The sequence below is a fragment of the Stenella coeruleoalba genome (assembly GCF_951394435.1).
Source record: "Stenella coeruleoalba genome assembly, chromosome: 4".
Classification (NCBI taxonomy): Eukaryota; Metazoa; Chordata; class Mammalia; order Artiodactyla; family Delphinidae; genus Stenella; species Stenella coeruleoalba.
The window spans coordinates 133,248,013-133,273,391 of record NC_137149.1 but is presented as its reverse complement, the minus strand read 5'-3'; the positions used below and the strand labels follow the sequence as shown (position 1 = coordinate 133,273,391).

The 25,379-nt window shown below is 36.4% G+C and overlaps 1 protein-coding gene across 1 annotated transcript in view; it reads right to left on the bottom strand.

The window, feature by feature from the left end:
* Positions 1-25,379, bottom strand: part of EIF4E (eukaryotic translation initiation factor 4E) — a 110,407-nt gene that overhangs the window by 10,893 nt on the left and 74,135 nt on the right. The window contains exons 3-6 of the mRNA XM_079920388.1: positions 11,854-11,960; positions 5,035-5,130; positions 2,506-2,569; positions 690-803 (exon numbers count right to left, since the gene is read on the bottom strand). Coding sequence (XP_079776514.1) covers positions 690-803; positions 2,506-2,569; positions 5,035-5,130; positions 11,854-11,960 — 381 coding nt within the window. The remainder of the gene's footprint in view (positions 1-689; positions 804-2,505; positions 2,570-5,034; positions 5,131-11,853; positions 11,961-25,379) is intronic.

The following is a 25,379-nucleotide window of genomic DNA, read 5'->3' as shown; positions in this document are numbered from 1 at the left end:
ATCCGGGCCCCCTGCATTGGGAGCCGGGAGTCTTAACCACTGTACTGCCAGGGAATGCCCGCAAAATTAAGTTTCTTCTTTAAAAAGCCATTCACTGAAATATTTATTATTGCTCAACTTAGTAAGGGCTAACTATAAACCAGACACTGTCAAGTGATAGGGATACAAAAGAGACTATAATCCCTGCTCCTAAAAGCTTGGGGTTTGAAAACTTTCACTAGAGAAAATGCCTATTATCTCATATTTAATAAATGTCATATGAAGCCAAAAGTCCCAAGTTACATCACAACATATAAGGTGAATGATATCAAGCTACAATTTCACTGTTTCCTTCACTGATCTAAAAAGTTTAGTATACAGAGCAATACTCTAAGAGGATTGTAAAAAAACTTACATCATACAAAATGTGAGAGGTTACATAATTTTGAACTTAATGAGATGACCGGGATGACCTTATTCTGGAAGGTGAGTCAACTGCCGATCACTTTCTGGATGTGTAATATGTGGTAGGGAGTTTCACTGTATTAGTATGTAAGAAGTATACAAGATTCACAGGACAGAACAAAATTAAGTGCTGGCTTAGCTATTGTGGGAATCCTTATCTCATCTTGAATTAAGTAACCAATATAAAATGTAACATAAGTGAAGTTTTAGTATTCCAAAACAGCTTTATAATTTTAAAACCTTACTGTCTCTAGCCAAAAGCGATCGAGGTCACTTCGTCTCTGCTGTTTGTTCAATGTAATGAGCCATCGTCCTCCTCGTTTGTTTTTCTCATCTTCCCACATAGGCTCAATACCATCCTACAAGGTTAGGGAGACAACAATATGAGACAATATTGTTACTTTAACTTGAGATCACCACTAGAAACAGCAAGCAACAACCCTATTAACTATTTACTTTATATCCATAAAAACTGTTAATTGATGTAGTGGGGAAAAAAGCACATAAGACTTAAAGCAAAATTAGAGTACTGACTTGGGCACTTATTAACTATCAAACCTTGGGTTTCACTTAATTTGGAGGCTCTAAAACATTCTGAGTAACAGATACCTTTGAGAAGCTGTATACATTTCTATACCTAGAAAATATATTAAAAACTTACACAATTTCAGAGAGCTAATGACTGTCCCACCCACTACCAGCTGACAAAACTCATAAATATCTCAAGGACCCACACACTACAGGTTAAGAATTCCTGACAAACTCTGGACTTCAGTCTACTCAAATATATAAAGAAGAAACGGATTGGATGACCCATTTGGATTATCAAAGCTCTCCTCAGAATCAATCACAGTATGTGCCCATACAGTCCGACTCACTTAATTTCAATAACTGGGTTCACCAAAAGGTTCGTTTGGTTTTTTCCCTAAGGTGCATCTAGTAGCGCTCAGTTGTCTTTAACTTCATTCAAAACGATTTCGTTAGATTGTATGTGACAGCTGTCATATCAGCGTGCATTTAAAAAAAGACTTATCAGAATTGGTGAATTTTCATGTAGCCATTTTAATATTGAAGATGGAAGAAAAAAAGCAACATTTTCGGCTTTATTATTTCAAGAAAGGTAAAAATGCAACTGAAATGCAAAAAAAAGAATTGTGCAGTGTATGGAGAAGGTGCTGTGACTGACTGAATGTGTCTAAAGTGGTTTGCAAAGTTTTGTGCTGGAGATTTCTCGCTGGACGATGCTCCACGGTCAGGCAGACCAGTTGAAGTCGATAGCAATCAAATCGAAACATTAGCTGAGAACAATCAACGTAATACCACACAGGAGAGAGCCAACATACTCAAAATTAAGTGCTGACAATCATTTGCACCAGCTTGGTTATGTGAATCGCTTTGATGTTTAGGTTCCACATACGTGAAAAAAACCTTCTTGAACGTATTCAAGCATGCAATTCTCTACTTAAACATAATGAAAACGTTCCGTTTTTAAAACAAATTGTGACAGGTGATGAAAAGTGGATACTGTACAATAATGTAGAACGGGAGAGATCCTGGGCAAGCTAAATGAACCACCACCAACCACACCAAAGGCTGAATACGTTGTTCAATAAAGTTCTTGGAGAAAATGAAAAATATGCCTTGAATAAATACAATTAGAGAAGAAAAACAAAAACAATTAGAGAAGAAAAACACTAGATGTTTTGAGGAAGGGCAAAACAGAACAATGCTAATTTAACTAGACAACTAGACCTATGAATTATGGGGCTTCAAATGTAGTTCTATTACTTTAAAACATGGTTTAACTAAATTAAATGTGTATTTTATTTTTACTTAAAAAAATGTGTCTTTTATTTCTACCAAAAAGGCACTTTTTGGCCAACCCAATGTTTATACTAAAATAGGGCAAAATATATTTATGCTAAAACCTGGTAAAGCTAATTTAATTATTCTCCAAGCACCACAACATTAACTATTCCTAAGTTTATGGCAAGATTTTTTAATGAGTACCTGAATGGTCCAGTCTTATAATAAATATATGAAGTCACCAATTAAACATACCTTAAAAAGTGAGTAGTCACAGCCAGGCATTAAATTACTAGACAACTGGATATGGTTGTACAGACTAGATAAAAGAAAAGAACAATTATAAACATAGCATATGTAATGCAAAGTTTAGGTGCGTACATATACATTCAGAGAATATGATAAAAATAAGATAAAAACTCATGTTTACTTCCCGCCCCCATGAAGTCAATTTCTGAAATGGACCAAACAGATCTCAGTAACAGTCAGCTTCAAGAATCAACATCTGATGATTTTCAAGAAAATATTTTTAATAATTTTATTCTGACAAGTTTGATGTATTAGTTAACTTAATACATACATATGTATATACAAGAAACTGAAAAGAGAGGTATGAGGTGGCTTTAAGTAGATGAAAGAATCCGTGAGGCTAATGAGCAGTTTTAAACACACAAAAAGACAAATCAAGAGAAAGCAAGACAAACTCCCTGACCATCAGGATTGCATGACTAAAGTAAGTCAACATTATTATCCTTGAAAGTATCCAAGAGTGGGACAGATCAATGGTTCCCAAACACCACACACCATTACTAGTTTAAGTCAGCATAATAATCTTTTGGGGAGCTTTTAAAAACAAAACAGGACTTCCCTGGTGGCGCAGTGGTTAAGAATCCACCTGCCAATGCAGGGGACACAGGTTCGAGCACTGGTCTGGCAAGATCCCACATGTCATGGAGCAATTAAGCCCGTGCGCCACAACTACTGAGCCCGTGTGCCACAATTACTGAAGCCCGCCTGTCTAGAGCCCATGCTCCACAACAAGAGAAGCCTCTGCAATGAGAAGCCCACGTACCGCAACTAAGAGTAGGCCCCGCTCACCGCAATTAGAGAAAGCCCACGCACAGCAAGACCCAACGCAGCCAAAAATGAATTTATTAAAATAGCAACCAAAAAAAATAAAAATAAAAAAACAGTTCCTTACCCTACTTCTTGAGATTTTAATTCCTTAAGTATAGGATGGAACCATAGAATCTGTACTTTTAAATTACTTCCCAAATAGTAATATCTAACTAAGGATAATAACACCATCCATGGTCACTAGTCATATAGCTAAGATCATCACTTCTGTATAAAATATTGGAGACAGGCAAAGCATTCTTACTCTGTTGCCCGTTTTATAACAATTTTACTGTGATAGACTTCAGGAGATCAAATGATCTAGGCTTCTACCTTCAGGCTAGTGAAATATCTAAATTAAAAATTTTTAAATTTCTTAAAAAATGTTTTCAGGGCTTCCCTGGTGGCGCAGTGGTTGAGAGTCTGCCTGCCGATGCAGGGGACGCGGGTTTGTGCCCCGGTCCGGGAAGATCCCACATGCCGCGGAGCGGCTGGGCCCGTGAGCCATGGCCGCTGAGCCCGCGCGTCCGGAGCCTGTGCTCCGCAACGGGAGAGGCCACAACAGTGAGAGGCCCGTGTACCGCTAAGAAAGAAAAAAAAAAAAAAAAAAGTTTTCAATTAAAAGTGACCACTCAAAGTGGTCTCAATATACAGTTTTCTCTAATTATTCTATGCTTTGTTTTCAGTGATTCAAATGCATACTAAATGCCTAATATGGGCAAAGCACTAGAAATATACAGAAAATTGTTTCTGCCCTGGAGGAAGTATACATTACATGCATAAATTTTCTAATCACAATCTGTTAGTCTGTACGCTACACTCAGGGAGTTAAATTAAACATAAGAATCACATCACTGATATGATCCAAAATACACGAGCTGAACAAATTAGAATACTTAGATAACTGCTAGGTAATTTACAGCTCTTAAAAATGTTTTCAACAAGTTGTATCTTTCATGTTCTCAAGTAGTTTCTCCCCATACATTTTTCAAGCAAATAGACATACTAAATCAACTTTGTTTTTAAAGAATCAATATTCCAAAACTTCCTGAAAAGAACTTTGTCATTTTAAATCATATTTTGAAGTGATGCAAAGATTTAAGACCCCGAAATCTTAACTATTTGCTAAATTGAAACAAAATCTCAAAAATATTTCAACTATTCTTCTTGATGTTGACCACGAAGTATAATGAGATTAATAAACTATCATCAGAGATATTGTCATTCTTTGACAAACCCTGAATTATGAGCAGTTCAGCCTTTGAAATCTTGGAATCTCTATCACAGGAAATCCAGATATTATACTGGAAAGAATCTGCAGAAATAACGGCCTAAGAAAGCTCTGGAATACCTAAGAATACGGCAAATGTATCTAGGCAACCAAGAAAGGGGACAAGCTCCTAAAAGTTGTTGGAAATTCTAGCAACAATAAAGGATTCTCAACGAAAGAGATCTCAGGACAAAGAATAGAGAATAGGCAGAGCTAAAAGACGACAAGACGGAAGCTTTCTAAAACTGATGAGGAATAATCACCAATTCAAACAGTTGTGAGAAGATGGACATACAAAAAGGTGAATATTAACTGTTCACAACTTACCCTTCATTTTGTGAATGCAACTTAAAATGAAAAATTACACAACAAACATCCTAAAATGAATGGTTACTTACGCCCAAAAGTCTTCAACAGTATCAAACTTAGAGATCAGCCGAAGGTTTGCTTGCCAAGTTTTGCTTTTATCATTTTTAAAAAACCAGAGTGCCCATCTAAAAACAGAAAGTCAGTGTCAAAAAAAAAAAAAAAAAAAGACGTAGCTTTACATCCATGTTCAAAGCAGCATTATTCACAACAGCCAAAAGGGGGAAGTGTCTATTGTCAGATGAATGAACAAAATGTAGTGTGGAATATTAAACAGCCTTAAAAAGGAAGGAAAGTGAAAAGAGTCCATCAAAGAAGACAAATACTGTATGATCCACTTGTATGAGGCACCTAGAGTAATAAAGTAAATGGTGGTTGCCAGGGGCTAAAAGGGAAGGGGAATGGAGAGTTGTTGTTTAATGGGTAGAGAGTTTAAGTTTTTCTGCAAGATAAAGAGAGTTCGGGGTGGGGGGGGGGGAACTGGTTGCACAACAATGGGGGTGTATTTAACACTACTGAACTGTACATTTTAAAATGGTTGATAGTAAATTTTATATATGTGTTTTACCACAATTAAAAATAAATAAAATAAATAAAAATTTTATTTATAATAGCAAATGAGTAGTTTTCTCTATTTCTTTCATTTAAAAAGTATATATTTGGGGAGTTCCCTGGTGGCCTAGTGGTTAGGATTTGGGGAACTGAGATCCTGCAAGCCATGTGGTGTGGCTAAAAAATAAATAAATAGATAAATAAAATGAACAGTATGTGTTTTGTACCTACTATGTAACAGATTCTCTGCTATACTTAGAGATCCACTGAGGCTCATCCCACAGGGAATTCACAGAAATGTTGTACAGAGACAATTACAATGTCCTAAGTGCTATGATAGAGATAATTAAGCACAGTTATTTAAGAAAAACAGACTAGGAGCACTTAACTGGAAAGGTTAAGTGGGGAATAGGGAAGCTGAATTTACAGAGAAACAAGAGGAGAGAAATGAGAGCACTAGGAATGGGGGCGGGGGGGGGGGACTCATACAAACGGGAATATAATACAGGGATTCATTGAATAATGTTACCACAGATATATTCTGAAATAATGCATAGTAGTTTCTATATATCTGTATATACTTTGTCTAAAAAAGTTTTATTCTAATACTTTGAAGACAAACTCATGTCACATAAAAGTTATGCTTAAATATTATCATCCCAATATGATTCATCTTTAGTAAAACTGTATTTTCTGAATTACTATACCACCTCTAAGGAAATTTCACTTACTCATTGATAAAAATGTTGTCTGAAGACAGGTTTCCAAGTGGACATATATTTCATAACTTTATGGTTAATGCTTGATAATCTCAGACATAAAAATGAGATGCATTTCAGCACCTACTTGATAATGTATATTTGCCAACCCACTCTCAAGGAAAAAAATTTTTTTAAAAAAGCAAAGGGAGAAAAACTATTAAACATACACACACAGTGTCAAGTATTATACTCTGGATTTCTAAAATTAATTCAGTCTTTCCTCAAAAATTTAAAAATAGAACTACCACTGAATCCAGCAATTCCACTTCTGGGCATTTATCAGAAGAAAATGAAAATGAAAACACTAACTTGAAAAAGATAATGTGCCCCCCCTCCCATGATAAGCAAAGACATGGAAGCAACTTAAGTGTCCATCAAGGCATGAATAAGGAAAATATGGTTTATATATATATACATTTTCAATGGATTATTCCGTCATAAAAATGAAGGAAATCTTGCTGTTTGCAACATGGATGGACCCTGAGGACTTTGTGCTAACTTAAATAAATCAGACACTAGACAGTAAAAACAAATACTGTATGATCTCGCTGATATGTGCAATCTTAAAAAAAACAAACCCCCCAAAAAAACACCCCAAGCTCACTGATACAGAGAACAGATTGGTGGTTCCCAGAGGCACAAGCGTGGGGGAATGCATGAAGGGGGTCAAATGATACACACTTCCAGTTGTAAAATAAATAAGTCATGGGGATGTAAAGTACAACATGGTGATAATACTGCATTGCAAATTTGAAAGTTGCTAAGGGACTAAATGTTAAAAGTTCTCAACACAAGAAAAAAAATTTATAAATATGTATTGTGACAGATGTTGACTTACTGTAATCATTTCACAATACATACAAATATTGAATCATGTTGTACATCTGAAACTGTTACATCTCAATTAAAAATAATAAAATAAATAATAAAATTTAATTCCATCTTTAAAAAAAAATTGCATTCAGCCATTAAACATATAAAGATATATCCTAAGAAAATAATTGGATAACTAAGCAAAAATGTTTGTACAGGAATGTTCTTAATTTTGGAAAATTTTGGAAACATCTTAAGTGCCTACCAACAGTTCTCAAAATGTGGTTTACAGGCCCCTAGGGGATCCTAAGGCCCTTTCAAGGAGTGCTGATGAGTAAAAGCTATTTCATAAAAATGCTAAGACATTTTATTTTTCACTGTGTTGATATCTGCACTGATGATGCAAAAGCAACAGTTGGTAAACCTACTGGTGCCGTACACAGCAAGAATTATACAGTGGCACCAATTTGTACTAGTAGTCACTGTATCCTTTATTATCACCAACTCTCACAGTAATAATGTCAGTTTCAGTTAAGAATGCCACTGAATGGAAACCAGCAGTAAAAACTACTGGTTTCATTAAATTTCAATCTGTGTACATGTCTTTTTCTGCACAAAAAATATTTCTGCATACCAAATATCAATACGATGCTTAGGCAATTGAGTTGTGAGGTGAACTAGTTACTTTTTTCAAAGAACACCACTTTTACTTGGAAGAAGATTGGCTGATCAACCATGATTATTTCTTGAAAAATGAACAGACTGAGCCAGCTGCTAAAATTTGAGCTTTCAGGAGAAAATCAGAATTTTGGAAAGCATGTGTCACTGTGCACTTAACAATTTAATGACACTTGATGATATTTCTGATGAGTTTAGGTAGTGATAATAATTAATGTTATTGTTTTGATATCATATAATGAAAAGTGCCAATATTTGGAAGATCTGCAAACTCACTGAACCAATATTATCCAAATGACCAGAGGTGTGCATGGGTGAAGGATACATTCCAAATGCAAGATAGACCAATGGATTTTAATGTAACAGAGTAGAAAAAGTTCTTGGATATGGTTTCAGATTCTACAATTCAACTAACATATAAGAAACCTAGCATCAAAGGAAGGAGATAGTCATAATTATTTTAAAAGGCTATTAAAATTTCTCCTCCCTTTTCCAACCATGTACCTGTCTGAGGCCGTATTTTATTCTCATACTTTCTCTGAAACAACTTATCTCCAAAGACAATGCAACTATGAAGCAACTATGAAAATCCAGCTGACTTCTATTAAGTCAGGCACTTAAAAAGATTTACAGAAATACTTCCCACTATGTATTTTTTATGTATTCTTCCACTACGTAATTTTTATTTTGAATAAATTTTTTTCATAAAAATTATTTACATTAACATGCAATGGGTTAAGTACATATATAATTTTACATTTTTAAACATTTATTTTCTAATATAGCAAATGAAAATGGATAAAAATCTACATAACCAAAGCACTGTGGAATCCTCAATAATTTTTAAGAATGTAAAGGGGTCATGAGCCCAAAGAAGTTAAGATTTAAATAAAATATAAATAATATAATACATGCGAGAGACTGCTAGGCAGCTATTAAATAGGATAATTGTGTGAGTAAAATTCTCCTAAGACTGACATGAAACCCAGAAACCATGGAAGCAAGCTGGTATTTGATTACATGAAAATCAAAAACCTCTAAAATAACATAACTCCTTAGACAATGTTGAAAGACAAATGATTTGGAAATGCATTTTCAACCTAATTCCCCCCCTTGAATGGGTGAACATCCCTAATACACAATGCTTGGAAATAAACTTGGGAAGATAACCCAAAAGAAAATAATAGACAAAAGAACTGAACAGACTGCTCACAGGTAAAAAAACAAATAAGCGATTGTTTTCAACAAAAATGTCTTGAAATTTCAATAAAAGAAATGCAAATTTAAAACAATAAGACACTGTTTTCACAAATCAATCTAGAACCAATCTGACAGGCAATTAAATTTAAGATTGATGGTGTTGCCAAGGATGTAGAAACCAGTAACCCTTAAACTGTTAAGAGTCTAATAAGCTGATAAAGGAGGATAATTTGGCAATCTCTACAAAGGTAGTTAAAAGGTAGTCTTTAACCTAAGAACTCTGAAATTTTACCCTAGATATATTCACACAACTGCAAAAAAAATATATAAGGACGTATACTTTATAGCACTGTTTCTAAATAGAAAAAAATTCTATATACACATTAATGTAAGCCTGATAAAATACGTGACTATATATTCATTTAATACAAGGCAGTGGTTTAAAATAATGAGTCAAAACCTGCATATACAAACAAAAAAACTCAACAGTATGACCATCTATATAAAAAAAGTATATATATGCATATTGAAAGGTTTTGGAAAAATACAAACCAAATTTTTAACACTGACTATTCTGGGGAATGGAGAAAAGCAAAATGGGGAAGAAGGTATCAGAAAAAAGCGGAGAACTTTTACTTTATATACTTTGTACCCCAATAATTTAATCTTTCTTATAATAATACAGTTTTTTTTTAAAAGAAAACATAATTCTGCAATATTTACAAGAAGTAAATAATGAAGAAACTACCAAAATTGGAACCAAAAATGTCTTAAAATAGTTTTCCATATGATACTATTTTACACAAGAAATAGAATTGATAAGAGAAATTGAAATCCTCACAAACTTCATTTTAGGATTTAATCAGTTTGTTCACTGATAGGACAGGAATCTCTTCTCAGATTTCACTTAAGCTATGAGGGATACATGCCTTGATTACTTCTCCCCACAAAACAGCAACACTAAGAACTGTGTTCACAGTCAAGAAGACAGAGCTAGCTTTTTATATACGACTGAAAAGATGAAAAAACATACTTTAAAAGTTTGGGTACTGCTGCTAGGTTAGCTAAATGAAATTGCCACTAATCAACATTCAACTATTACCTTTGGCACAATGCTTTCCTGAGGAAGAATTTTTACCCTTTATGGACTATTTGACCTTTGACATCTCACTCACATTGTCTAGAGAACTGCTGAACCACAGGTCTCCTATGAGAAAACTACTGAATGTGTTTGGACTATTATTTCAATAGGTCTACCATGATAACGAAGAAATGATAAAAAATAAAGGGACATAAAGGGACAACACATTTTTCAGATAAATGAAACTAAATTATAGACAGTCTCATGGGATCTTTAAGGTAAAGAGAGTAAAAGGCCTGGGAGTGGGGGGAATGAAAGGAACTGAAGATCCTCATAAGTTAATTCCTTTAATGAAAGGAATTAAAGATCCTCAAAAGTTAACTCCAATTTACTTTCCTCCAGATTCTTACAATGTTTCTGAGTTGCCATTTTCTTCCCACCATCAGTTCTCAGGGAATGTGTTCATTTTCATCATGTAAGCCAGAAAGACAATCAAGTAAAAAACATAAACATACTGGGAAGTGGTAGGGTAGAGATAGGAAAAACCATATACTGAACTATTAAACTACTACACAGTAACTATGAAAACTTAACTCATCCTAAACTCTCCTCTTTTCCTCACCTAACTTCTCTTAAATACAACCAACCAATCTCCAGCCTCCAAATCCCCTAGCTCTCTTTTCTCTTCACAGACCAACTTCAAATTGCCTATTCCTGCTCTATACATTTGTATACTTTCTATTCACTCTTCAAACTATGCCAATCTTCTTCCATCACCTGCTCTACTAAACTTTCTCCAATGTTAGCAAGGACTTATTGTTCAATCCAATGAACATTTGGCCTTTCTGTGGCAAATATGCTTATCTTGTCCTAAAATAAACCATCTGCTTGGTTTCCATGACCAAGCACTCTTTCCTAGTTTATACAGTTTATATGTCTATACCCTTCAAAGGCATTCTTTTTTTAAAAATTTTACTGAAGTACAGTTGATTTACAATGTTATGTTAATGTCAGCTATACAGCAAAGTGACTCAGTTATACATATACATATATTCTTTTTCATATTCTTTTCCATTATGGTTTATCACAGGATACTGAACGTAGTTCCCTGTGCTATACAGTAGGACCTTGCTGTTTATCCATTCTAGATACACCAGTTTGCATCTGCTAATCCCAAACTCCCAGCCCATCCCTCCCCCACACCCCTCCCACTTTGCAACCACAAGACTGTTCTCTTCATAGGCACTCTTACTCAAAACTATCACCTATGGGCTTCCCTGGTGGCGCAGTGGTTGAGAGTCCACCTGCCGATGCAGGGGACGCGGGTTCGTACCCCGGTCTGGGAAGATCCCACATGCCACGGAGCAGCTGAGCCCGTGAGCCATGGCCGCTGAGCCTGCGCGTCCGGAGACTGCGCTCCGCAGCGGGAGAGGCCACAGCAGTGAGAGGCCCGCGCACGCAAAAAAAGAAAAAAAAAAAAAATCACCTATGTGCTAATATTCCAAGCCTCTGTTGTGAGAACTCATTTACTACTGTGCTTTCAATTACCATCAATTACCAATGAATTTCAAACCACTCTTTCAAAGTTCTACTATCTGAGTTCAAGATTCACACATAAAACTGCTGCTAGACATGGGTCATCCAAATGAAAATGGAATCCTTCACCTATCTAAAACTAGTCTCATCTAACTTTTCCCTCCAAACCTGTCCCATTCACCATTTACCTTGCGGCCTAAGTCAGAACACCTATGTGTCAGAAAGCTTACCTGTTCTGTAAAGGATGTTTAATATAGTGCTCTGGGTTAGCAACCTCCTGATTAGATTCTGTTTTCTCTTCTTCTGTAGGTGGGGGATTAGGAGTAGGGGTGGTTTCCTAGTGGAGAATAATTAAACATTATGAACTTCTTAACATGAAGAAATAACATTAAGAAATTTCTTTATTTTTAAATTTTTATTGAAATATAGTTAATTCACAATGCTGTGAAAAATTAATTCCTACGACAGCAATACGCTAAATAAATCTGAACCAATATTGTCCATATTTTTTTTAAGGAGAATGAATTAACAGCAGAAGCACTGGATAAAATAGACCACAGATCAAACTCTAAGCACCAGACTCTTCATTCTAGCATCTCTTCATTATGAGCAAAAGGTTTCTCAAATTTAAAAACATAATAATAATAATTTTGTATATTGTTACCTTCCACTTACACATTTTAATATAAGATTGTTAGAGACCATGGAAAAAAGTTGGGAAAATCAAGTACCTTTCTTAACATACTAAACACGGTGCATAGTGGGAGTGGGGGAGATACAATTAAAGTTTGGAGAGTATATTAACTATATCACAATGACACAAACACAAAAATCTTTATAAAGTGATCAAGGCAATACTACACAGGTCCTTGCTTTCATGTTACACTGTTATTATATATGGTGACAAAGTTCAGCAACTTGTCATTTTCAATTGGCCCTAAGCAAAAAAGCTGGACATTGGCTTGAACTTAAATTCTTCTAGGCTAGACATAATTGTCATCTAAAAATGTCAGGGAATAAGGGAGGCTGGGAATAATAAGTGTTCTCCACATTAATCCATGTAACTCTTCACCCTACTGTAAATTGGTATCAACAGATAGCTAAGAAAAGGGACCAGACGCTGAAACAAAAGCTGATACAAAAAAGGAGGGCACTGAAACAAGGGTTTGGATATCAGATTTAAATCCAACTAGCAAACCAATACAGATATATGTTCACATTAACAACATTCTGTAAATCAGAGATGTATGATCTAAAAAAAAGACTTCAGGGACAGGTGATACACATTTTACAAAATAAAATACATTTTTCTTATCAACAAGACACCTCCAGTAAGTACTTTTTACTAGCCTATGAAGTCACTCATAGCAAGGGCTTCATCTTGACTTTGCTCACAACTGTAATGCCAATGATCACAACGCTACACCAATAAGAACTTACTGGCTTGATTACTTAACTGAATAAATTTAAATGTTTACACAGAGTAGTTAAGGCCATAAAATTTACAGAGTAGCCAATGCCTTAATAGCACCAGAGCACCAATCATTTTTACCAGCATTTCCTCATCACAATCAATTTACATCTTCAAATAGATGATCATTACCAAATGCCATTCCTTACTCTACTAGCTTAAAATTAATGATGGTCTCCAGACAGAGGTAGTCTGAGTGAACAGAGAAAATAGCCAACAGTTAGGGACTGATAAGACAGGGGGTTTGGGGAACAGGGTACCAGAGAAAAGTGAGCTGCAGAGGAGTGAGCCTCAAAAATCTATGTAAAAATCCCTGAAGTCCTTGGCTGTGACTCCTAAACTGAGATGTTCGGAATGCAGCTCCGGGTAGTCTAGCAGGGAACAGCTGAGCCAAGACTTCAGAGCCTGAACAGCATCAGGAAGACTAATTCAGACCCAGCCAGAGTGGATGGTTGAAAATCCTCAACTTTCAGATGAAATCCTAGAAAGGTCATGTCCTAGGTATCAAGTGAAATACATATGCCTAACAAATCCTAAAACTAATCCGTGACAGGATCAAGGTAATCTACTGATAAATAAATTAACTGCCCCCAAGAACCAGACTCTATACTCTGGAGGAAAATAACAGAAGTGTGAGCCTCTATGAATATTATCTACGATACCTAGCAAACCATCAAACATTATTAGACATGCAAAGAAAATTTTTTATAGCAACTAATGATCAAGATATTAAACTGTCCATAGAAAGACATCCAGATAACAGATACATGATCCAGATAACTGAGTTAGCAGACAAAGTCTTAATAACTATGACTACTATGGTAAAATAGAAGATGGAGGGAATTCCCTGATGGTCCAGTGGTTAAGACTTGGTGCTTTCACTGCCAGGGCTGGGTCCATTCCCTGGTCAGGGAACTAAGATCCCACAAGCCGCATGGTATGGCCAAAAATATAAACAAATGAACAAACAAACAAATAAATAAATAAAATAGAAGATGTGGAAAAAGGATAGAAGAAACAGGAGTATTTGAAAAGGGAATTGAAATCAATTTTTAAAAAGAATCAAATAGACACTAATGAACTGCCAACTACAATGTCTGAAATTGAGAGCTTATTGAATAACAAGAAACTCGACTCAGCAGAATGTACGACTGGTGAACTTCAAAGACAGGTCAGTAGAAAATATTCAAATAATCACAGAGGAGGGGAAAACAGATAGTAAGAAATGTCAAGATGGTTAAAAAGTTCAAGGACAAGATAAGAGAGAATGGGACAGAAGGAATACAGAAAGAAAGAATACCAAAATTTACCAAATTACATGAGGGACTCAAGTCAGATTAAAAAACTGAGGCAACTCCAAGCAGTATAAATACAAACAAAACTACACCTGGGGGATTTCCCTGGCGGTCCAGTGGTTAGGACTTCGCCTTCCAATGTAGGGGGTGCGGGTTCAATCCCTGGTCAGGGAACTAAGATCCCACATGCCTCACAGCCAAGAAATCAAAACATAAAAAAAAGAAGCAGTATTGTAACAAATTCAATAAAGACTTGAAAAATGGTCCACTGCAAAAAAAAACAAAACAAACAAAAAACAAAAACAAAAACTACACCTGGGCACATTAGACTCAAACTACTGAAAACGAAAGGAGGCAATATTAAAAGCAGTTAGGAAGAAAAATTTTAAAAAGACACATACACATTACTTTCAAAGGAACAATAAGAATAACTGCTAACTTCTCAAAAGAAATTATGGAAACCATCAGACAACAGAATAACATCCTTGTGCTTAAGGGAAAAAACTGTCAACACTGACTGAATTCAGTGCCTAGGAGGGGACTTCCCTGGTGGTCCAGTGGCTAAGACTCTGCACTCCCAATGCAAGGGTCCCAGGTTCAATCTGGGGTCAGGGAACTAGATCCCACATGACACAGCTAAGAGATTAGAAATGAATGACACGGAAAAAAACATAAAAAACATAAACACATGGAGACTAAACAATACATTACTAAATAACCAAGAGATCACTGAAAAAATCAAAGAGGAAATAAAAAAATACCTAGAGACAAATTGCAACGAAAACACGACCATCCAAAACCTATGGGATGCAGCAAAAGCAGTTCTAAGTGGGAAGTTTATAGCTATACAAGCCTACCTCAAGAAATAAGAAAAATCTCAAATAAATAATCGAACCTTACACCTAAAGGAATTAGAAAAAGAAGAACAATCAAAACCCAAAGTTAGCAGAAGGAAAGACATCATGAAGATCAGAGAAGAAATAAATGAAATAGAAACAAAGAAAACAATAGCAAAGATCAATAAAACTAAAAGCTGGTTCTTTGAGAAGATACACAAAATTGATAAACCATTAGCCAGACTCATCAAGAAAAAGAGGGAGATGACTCAAATCAATAAAATTAGAAATGAAAAAGGAGAAGTGACAACAGACACCGCGGAAATACAAAGCATCCTAAGAGACTAGTACAAGCAACTCTATGCCAATAAAATGGACAACCTGGAAGAAATGGACAAATGCTTAGAAAGGTATAACCTTCCAAGACTGAACCAGGAAGAAATAGAAAATATGAACAGACCAATCACAAGTAATGAAATTGAAACTGTGATTCAAAATACTCCAACAAACAAAAGTCCAGGACCAGATGGCTTCACAGGTGAATTCTATCAAATATTTAGAGAAGACCTAACACCCATCCTTCTCAAATTCTTCCAAAATATTGCAGAGGAAGGAACACTCCCAAACTCATTCTATGAGGCCACCATCACCCTGATACCAAAACCAGACAAAGACACTATAAAAGAAGAAAATTACAGACCAATATCACTGATGAATACAGATGTAAAAATCCTCAACAAAATACTAGCAAAGAGAATCCAACACCACATTAAAAGGATCATACACCATGATCAAGTGGGATTTATCCCAGGGATGCAAGAATTCTTCAATATACGCAAATCAACAATGTGATACAACATTAACAAACTGAAGAATGAAACCCATATCATCTCAATAGATGCAGAAAAACCTTTCTTTCAACACCCATTTATGATAAAATCTCTCCAGAAAGTGGGCATAGAGGGAACCTATCTCAACATAATAAAGGCCATATACAACAAACCCATAGCAAACATCATTCTCTATGGTGAAAAACTGAAAGCATTTCCTCTAAGATCAGGAACGAGACAAGGATGTCCACTCTCACCACTATTATTCAACAGTTTTGGAAGTCCTAGCCTCGGCAAACAGAGAAGAAAAAGAAATAAAAGGAATACAAATTGGAAAAGAAGAAGTAAAACTGTCACTGTTTGCAGATGACGTGATACTATACATAGAGAACCCTAAAGATGCCACCAGAAAACTACTAGAGCTAATCAATGCATTTGGTAAAGTTGCAGGATACAAAATTAATGCACAGAAATCTCTTGCATTCCTATATACTAATGATGAAAAATCTGAAGAGAAATTAAGGAAACACTCCCATTTACTATTGCAACAAAAAGAATAAAATACCTAGGAATAATCCTACCTAGGGAGACGAAAGACCTGTATGCATAGAACTATAAGACACTGATGAAAGAAATTAAAGTTGATACGAAGAGACAGGGAGATATAGCATGTTCTTGGATTGCAAGAATCAATATTGTGAAAATGACTATATTACCCAAAGCAACCTACAGATTCAACGCAATCCCTATCAAATTACCAATGGCATTTTTTACGGAACTAGAACAAAAAATCTTAAAATTTGTATGGAGACACAAAAGACCCCGTATAGCCAAAGCAGTCTTGAGAGAAAAAAACGGAGCTGGAGGAATCAAGACTCCCTGACTTCAGACTATACTAAAAAGCTACAGTAATCAAGACAATATGGTACTGGCACAAAAGCAGAAACACAGATCAGTGGAACAAGATAGAAAGCCCAGAGGTAAGCCCACGCACCTATGGTCAACTAACCTATGACAAAGGAGGCAAGGATATACAATGGAGAAGAAACAGTCTCTTCAATAAGTGATGCTGGGAAAACGGGACAGCTACATGTAAAAGAATGAAATTAGAACACTCCCTAACACCATGCACAAGAATAAACTCAAAATGGATTCGAGACTTAAATGCAAGACCGGACATTATAAAACTCTTAGAGGAAAACATAGGAAGAACACTCTTTGACATAAATCACAGCAAGATCTTTTTTGATCCACCTCCTAGAGTAATGGAAATAAAAACGAAAAGAAACAAATGGGACCTAATGAAACTTCAAAGCTTTTGCACAGCAAAGGAAACCATAAACAAAATGAAAAGACAACCCTCAGAATGGGAGAAAATATTTGCAAACGAATCAACGGACAAAGGATTAATCTCCAAAATATAGAAACAGCTCATGCAGCTCAATATTAAAAAAACAAACAACCCAATCCAAAAATGGGCAGAAGACCTAAATAGACATTTCTCCAAAGAAGACATACAGAGGGCCAAGAAGCACATGAAAAGCTGCTCAACATCACTAATTATTAGAGAAATGTAAAATCAAAACTACAATGCGGTATCACCTCACACCAGTTAGAATGGGCATCATCAGAAAATCTACAAACAACAAACGCTAGAGAGGGTGTGGAGAAAAGGGAACCCTCTTGCACTGTTGGTGGGAATGTAAACTGATACAGCCACTATGGACAACAGTATGGAGGTTCCTTAAAAAACTAAAAATAGAATTACCATAAGATCCAGCAATCCCATTACTGGGCATATACTCAAAGAAAACCACAATTCAAAAACACACATGCACCCCATTGTTCACTGCAGCACTATTTACAATAGCCAGGTCATGGAAGCAACTTAAATGCCCATCGACAGACAAATGGATAAAGGAAATGTTAGGTATATATACAATGGAATATTATTCAGCTGTAAAAAGGAACGAAACTGGGTCATTTGTTGAGATGTGGATGAATCTAGAGACTTTCATACAAAGTAAAGTAAGTCAGAAAGAGAAAAACAAATATCATATATTAACACATATATGTGGAACCTAGAAAAATCGTACAGATGAACCAGTTTTCAGGGCAGAAATTGAGACCAGATGTAGAGAACAAATGTATGGACAGCAAGGGGGGAAAGCTGCGGGGGGTGTGTGTGTGTGTGATGAATTGGGGGATTGGGATTGACATGTATACACTGATGTGTATAAAATTGATGACTAATAAGAACCTGCTCTTTAAAAAAAAAGTGATCAAATGTGTATCATTGGAAAGAAGCAAAAATAGATCATGTTTACTGTCTAAAAATATATATTTGATTTTTGAAAAAAAAAATAAAAATCAACAGAAATTAAAAACTCACCTTTGACCTTACTGAAACCTAGGATCCCTCTCCTGATTTAACTACTGTTTTATTATGTAGCTTCTAAAGACCTTTTCTAATGCATCATATGCTTCTGAATGTTTGAAAATATTAAATATTATTTTGTTTTATTGAGGTGGATCTTTTCATATGTATGGATACTATATGTATTTCTGGAAATTGTTGCACACAGTTTTACTCTGTCTCAAACTGTATTTTAATCAATGCAAAAAGTTGAAATATTATAAAGAACAATGCTTGGAATACCATATATTTTTTCTTTGATATTTTTAATTGAATTTTTAATATGTAAAAGTCACTTAAAAATGTTAGTGCCAGTTTGTACCAGCTTTCTAGCAGACAACTGGGTAATTGGAAGCATTGATGTCCAGACTCTGTAATTCTCAAAATCCTTGTTGCTTTGGGAATGTTTGGACTTTATTAAGTTGATGACAAGATAAACTGTTATTCACTGCATATTATTACACAGACATATTACTGACTTTATTACTCTATTATTAATAGTAGAATTGGCATTTTTACAATAAATATTATAGGGATTCATGTTAAGTAATAAGAATTTTCTTCTGGAAGCAAGATTTTTGAAGCAAATTATGATGTCATAGAGAGAAATTATGTAAATCATTATATACTATCTTAGAATATTGAGATGCTGAAAGGTGACTATAAATAGTGTCGTAAATAAAACTGTTCACTTTCTCTAAAAAAAAAAGAAAAAAAAGAGTTCGAATGCTGCAACTAAGGATCCCACCCGCCACAACAAAGATCCCACATGCCACAACTAAGACCTGGCACAGCCAAATAAATAAATAAATATTTTAAAAAAGAATTCAGTGCCTAGGAAAAATATCCTTCAGAAATAGAGAAGTCAAGTCAGACTCATACAGACACTACACAAACACACTCTCACACCCAAGGTCCAAAGTAAGAGGAACACCAAAGGAAAGTTTCAGGCTAGAGGGAAAAGTTCCCAGACAAGAGAATGGAAGTGCAAAAAAGAATGAAAAGCACTGGAAAAGGTAAATGTATGGGTAAACATATGAAAAACTATTAACAGTTTAAAGGAATAATAATAATGATGCCTTGTGTAGTTTAACATAATAATGACGGTCCTACCAAAGGACTGAGTATATATGGATTTGTGAGGTTGGATGTGTGAATAAAAGATACTCTTCCTGGGACATCCCTGGCGGTTCAGTGGTTGGGACTCTGAGCTTCCACTGCAGAGGACACGGGTTTGATCCCTGGTCGGGGAACTGGGATCCCACATGCCTCGTGAGGTGCTCAAAAAAGAAAAAAGATACTCTTCCTCCCAAACTTAAGAAATAATGCAAATTCTCTTATTTACCTAAATTAAAAGACAGGGCTTCCCTGGTGGCACAGTGGTTAAGAATCTGTCTGCCAATGCAGGCCACACAGGTTCGAGTCCTGGTCCGGGAAGATCCCACATGCCGCGAAGCAACTAGGCCCGTGTGCCACAACTGCTGAGCCTGAGCTCTAGAGCCTGCGAGCCACAACTACTGAAGCCTGCGCACCTAGAGCCCATGCTCTGCAACAAGAGAAGCCACTGCAGTGAGAAGCCCGTGCACTGCAACGAAGAGTAGTCCCTGCTCACCACAACCAGAAAAAGCCCGCGCGCAGCAACAAAAACCCAACGCAGCCAAAGAGTAAATAAATAAAATTTAAAAGAACTGGCTACCATCTTTAAAAAAAAAGACAAATGATAAGTAAAACATATTCATAAGTTCACAATCCTCATTACAAACCATACTTTCACAGCACATATTTACACTTTTTACCTCAGCAGCATGTAAAAGACAATCACAGTATGAGTAATTACAAGTTTCATAGGGTACAAAATGTCACTTCCTAACTCCTTTAGTACTTTCCTTTCTTTTCTCTTATTCCACTCTTTTCACCATTAGGAGAATGGTGGAAAGCTTAGATGGTATCAAAAGTCTCTAGATATATAAGAACTAAAAGCAGGTAATAACTGAGAAAAAAATATGTTCACTTCCTTAAAAAGTGTTCCTTTGAATTTTACATTCTACATTAGCTGAAATATTAGCCTTTATATTAATAATATATAATTTGGGGGTTTTCCTGTAACTAAAATAAATATAGCTACTCATCTTTAAATGATTGTGTAGATGTATGAGTAAGTATACTAGTTTAAAAACTTAGTCTTTGCTTTCAATATTATATAAACGTACTAGATTAAGACAAATGCTCTAGAACACTGAAAACAATGTTTATTAACCATAAACAATCTTTTCAGTATTTGAAACCCTTTTTTAATGTAAGTGTAGTATTGATGTTTCTTTTTTAGATTTTTTTTTCCCCTTGGCCACACCGTGAGGCATGCGGGATCTTAGTTCCCTAACCAGGAATTGAACCTGTGCCCCCTGCAGTGGCATGCGCAGAGTCCTAACCACTGGACTGCCAGGAATTCCCATCTTTTTTGGCCTTTTAAATTATTATCTACAGTTTAATAGATGTTTAAATTTTTAAACTTATTTGAATTTAATTCCTCTTAATAAAGTAAAAGTGATTAATAGCCAATTGTTTCCGTGACAGAATAAAAAATACTCAAATACTCTACAAAAATACTCATTCACATGGCACAGACCAAATCTAGTAAGATTCAGAATCATTTTCATGATGGAAATTACTTATGAAAACATTAATATTAAAAATCATGTATTTAAAAGGGCATATTTTCTCAACACAAATTTTCTCAGGTCGTACTTTGCTATCGTCATATACTTATCACAACAATCCATTCATAATCAATAGAAATTTTTTTAATGCATGTACTTTTTAATATTTATTTTTTGGCTGCACTGAGTCTTAGTTGCAGCACGCAGGATCTTTCGTTGCACTGTGCGGGCTTCTCTCTAGCTGTGGCATGTGGGCTTAGTTGCCCTGGGGCATGTGGGATTTTAGCTCCCCAACCAGGGATTGAACCCGCACCCCCTGCATTGGGAGGCGAAGTCTTAACCACTGGACTGCTAGAGAAGTCCGCACCCCGTAAACTTTTTTAAAAAAATTATTTATATTTTATTTTTGGCTGTGTTGGGTCTTCGCTGCTGCGCATGGACTTTTCTCTAGTTGCCGTGAGCGGGGTGCTACTCTTCATTGCGGTGCGCAGGCTTCTCTTTGCGGTGGCTTCTCTTGTTGCAGAGCATGAGCTCTAGGCACATGGGCTTCAGTAGTTGTGGTACATGGGCTCAGCAGTTGTGGCTTGTGGGCTCTAGAGCACAGGCTCAGTAGTTGTGGTGCACGGACCTAGTTGCTCCGCGGCATGTGGGATCTTCCCAAACCAGGGCTCGAACCCATGTTCCCTGCATTGACAGGCAGATTCTTAACCACTGGATTCTTAACCACTGCACAACCTGAGAAGTCTGCCACTCTGTAAACTTCTTGAGTCTGCAATTATGTTGCAAATTACTGCAAAGGAAAACATTATTTTTGTTTGAGACTACTCAGACATGCCTTATTATAAAATCATTTCCTGTCATTTCTTTCAACTTGTTTTATTTTTTTGTTTAAAATCTCTTAACTTTGAAATAATCAGGATGCTTTTTTTCTTATTTTCAACTTAGATAAAGCAAAACAAAAGTAATGGCCATGTAGGATGTTATTTTAAACTTTCAGATTAATTCTATGGGGGTGGTCTATTCTATGGGGAAATTCCAATCCCCTATACCTTTTTTTTTTTTTTTTCTTTTTTTGTGGTACGTGGGCCTCTCGCTGTTGTGGCCTCTCCCGTTGCGGAGCACAGGCTCCGGACGCGCAGGCTCAGCGGTCATGGCTCACGGGCCCAGCCGCTCCGTGGCATGTGGGATCTTCCCGGACCGGGTCATGAACCCGCGTCCCCTGCATCGGCAGGCGGACTCTCAACCACTGCGCCACCAGGGAAGTCCCCCTATACCTTTTGAATCCATGGTAGTATATACAATGAGAAGTAATATCCAGAATGATGGCCGTGCTATATTAAATTATTCGATCAGGGACTTCCCTGGTGGTCCAGTGGATAAGACTCCGTGCTCCCAACGCAGGGGGCCTGGGTTCAATCCCTAGTCAAGGAACTAGATCTCGCATGCCACAACGAAAGATCCCTCACGCCACATCAAAGATCCTGTGTGCCACAACTAAGACCTGGTTTAGCCAAACAAACAATTAAATAAAATTCTTTGATCAAAAATGACTTATAATTATGGACATATGCCAAATAAGAATGATGAAATATCATTTTTAAAAGAACCCTAGAAAGGAGAATTCTCTGACAGTCTAGTGGTTAGGACTTGGTACGTTTATTGCTATGGCCTGGGTTCAATCCCTGGTCCGGGAGCTAAAGTCCCGCAAACCGCTCGGTGTGGCAAAAAAACAAAACTTTCAGGTCAATCCCGAGTTAAGCATAAACATCAATTAACTATAATAGATGTTCAAATTATTCATTATTTGTCTTCATTTGCTAAATATGTATTTTTGGCTGCATCGAGTCTTCGTTGCTGCACGCAGGCTTTCTCTAGTTGCGGCGAGCGGGGGCTACTCTTTGTTGCGGCAAGTGGGCTTCTCTTGTTGCGGAGTACGGGCTCTAGGTGTGCGGGCTTCAGTAGTTGTAGCAAACAGGCTCAGTAGTTGTGGCTTGTGGGCTCTAGAGCACAGGCTCAGCAGTTGTGACACATGGGCTTAGTTGCTCCGCAGCACGTGGGATCTTCCCAGACCAGGCTCAAACCAGTGTCCCCTGCACTGACAGGAGGATTCTTAACCACTGTGTCACGAGGGAAGCCCTGCTAAGTACTTTTAATATAAATTGACTTTAAAAATAAAATTAAAGTATTTTGAAATTATATCTCCTCTTAAAATTCTTTGTAAGGCTATTAACTAGTTAGGTATCTAAGACTTAGGATCACCAAAAAACAGGTCGGAAGAGGAGTACTATGGGATACTTGTAGCACCAACTTCACAAAATTCTCCCTAAAAACCCTTAACAGGTGTTTTCACGGGATATGTTTAAAATGGATTTAATTAGATATTTTTTAATTATATGAGATCATCAAAGAAGCAATAAACAAGGTTATCACATTACATGGGAACTTTTTACAAACTTGTCATTTTTATGGTTGCTTCCTACAGAGCAGACAGTAAAATAGTTTTAAATTTACACTCAGTTTTTTGTTTTTTGTTTTGGCCACGCCAGGCGACTTGCGGGATTTCAGTCCCCGACCAGGGATTGAACCACTGCCCTCCACAGTGAAATCGCAGAGTCCTAACAACTGGACTGCCAGGGAATTCCCTACATCCAGTTTAAAAACAAAATTCTCTACTGGAAAGTCCCACAACATCCCTCTACCTACTCTCTCAGCTTGGTGGTCTCCCCCATAAGCAATTTTCTTTGGAAATTACTTTTTAAATATCCATGTTTTATCAATACTTCTAGGTTCGAAAATTACCCAAACCAGGAAATGCTACTTTAAAAGACTATGGCTACTCTCAAGCCACCACAAGGAGAAGCCCGCACACCGCAACAAAGAATAGGCCCCCGCTTGCCACAACTAGAGAAAGCCTGCGCACAGCAATGAAGACCCAACGCAGCCAAAAATAAACAAATAAATATATTTTTTGAAAAAGTGAATTGAGAAAAATATTAATTAAAAAAAAGACTATGACTACTTTCAAAGTAATCAAATACAATTTTAACCTAAGAAACAATCTGCAAGTGAAAAACCACTGTTTTTCAAGGGGGTAGAATGGCGAGTAAAGCCATGAGATGGTACAGTGTTTACCAAGAAGACAGTAATGAACCAGGGAGTCTGAAAGTGAGGGTCCATGAAACCAAAGATACAGCTAGAATGGTAGGCTGGAGCAAGACTGTAAAAGGCCTCAAAGGTCAGGCTAAAACTGTATCTTTCCACATGTAAGCAATGGAAGCCACTAATTAACAGGTCAAAGTGATTAAATACAAATAACAAGTAAGGGAATAGAAGAGACAACCAGTTTAAGTACAAGTTATTAAACCTGGTTTTGGATTTGCTGAGTTTATGAGATTCAAATAAAATTGTATGGAGGGGGACAATAAATTAAGAGCTTGCGATTAGCAAATACACACTACTAGACATAAAACAGATAAACAACAAGGTCCTACTGTATAGCACAGGGAACTATATTTAATATCTTGTAATAATCTATAATGGAAGAGTATGGAGAAGTACATACATACATATATTAAACTGAATCACTGTGCTGTACACCAGAATCTAACACAACGCTGTAAATAAACTGAATCTCAATTAAAAAAAAATTTTTAATGTACAGTATAATTTCGTGGTCCCAGGGCTAAGGAGCTGTCACACCAATAGAAGAAAGTAAAGTTGAAGGGGAAGAAATAAAGTCGAGCAAGGGTGGGACAAGTCTAACAATTAGCTGCAAAAAATTTCAAGCAGTTTTACTGCATTCTGCAAAAATCAGCAAATGTGTCAGTCACAATTATTAACCATGTGGTACAATCTTAAGAGTATAAAGCTAGATATTTCCCGGACGTAGCATCAGTTCTGTGGGGTTTTCTCTAATCTGACTACAAAATTTAGATTCCTTCTAGCCATGTTCAAATCTACACTGCTTAAATTCCAAAACCAAGGTGCACTTTTTCCATGGCTATGAACATTCAACATTTCTTAGCAACCCTTGGCCCTAACACACAAACTATCTCTTGTAGAAATATAAGGAGCCTTCCCCTCATGACAACCAATCACCTAAGGCTTCATTTGAAATGCACAAATACTGGGAGCTCCCTGGTGGCCTAGTGGTTAAGATTCTGGGCTTTCACTGCCTTGACCCGGGTTCAATCCCTGGTTGGGGAACTGAGATCTGGCAAGCTGCACGGCACAGCCAAAAACAAAAAAGTA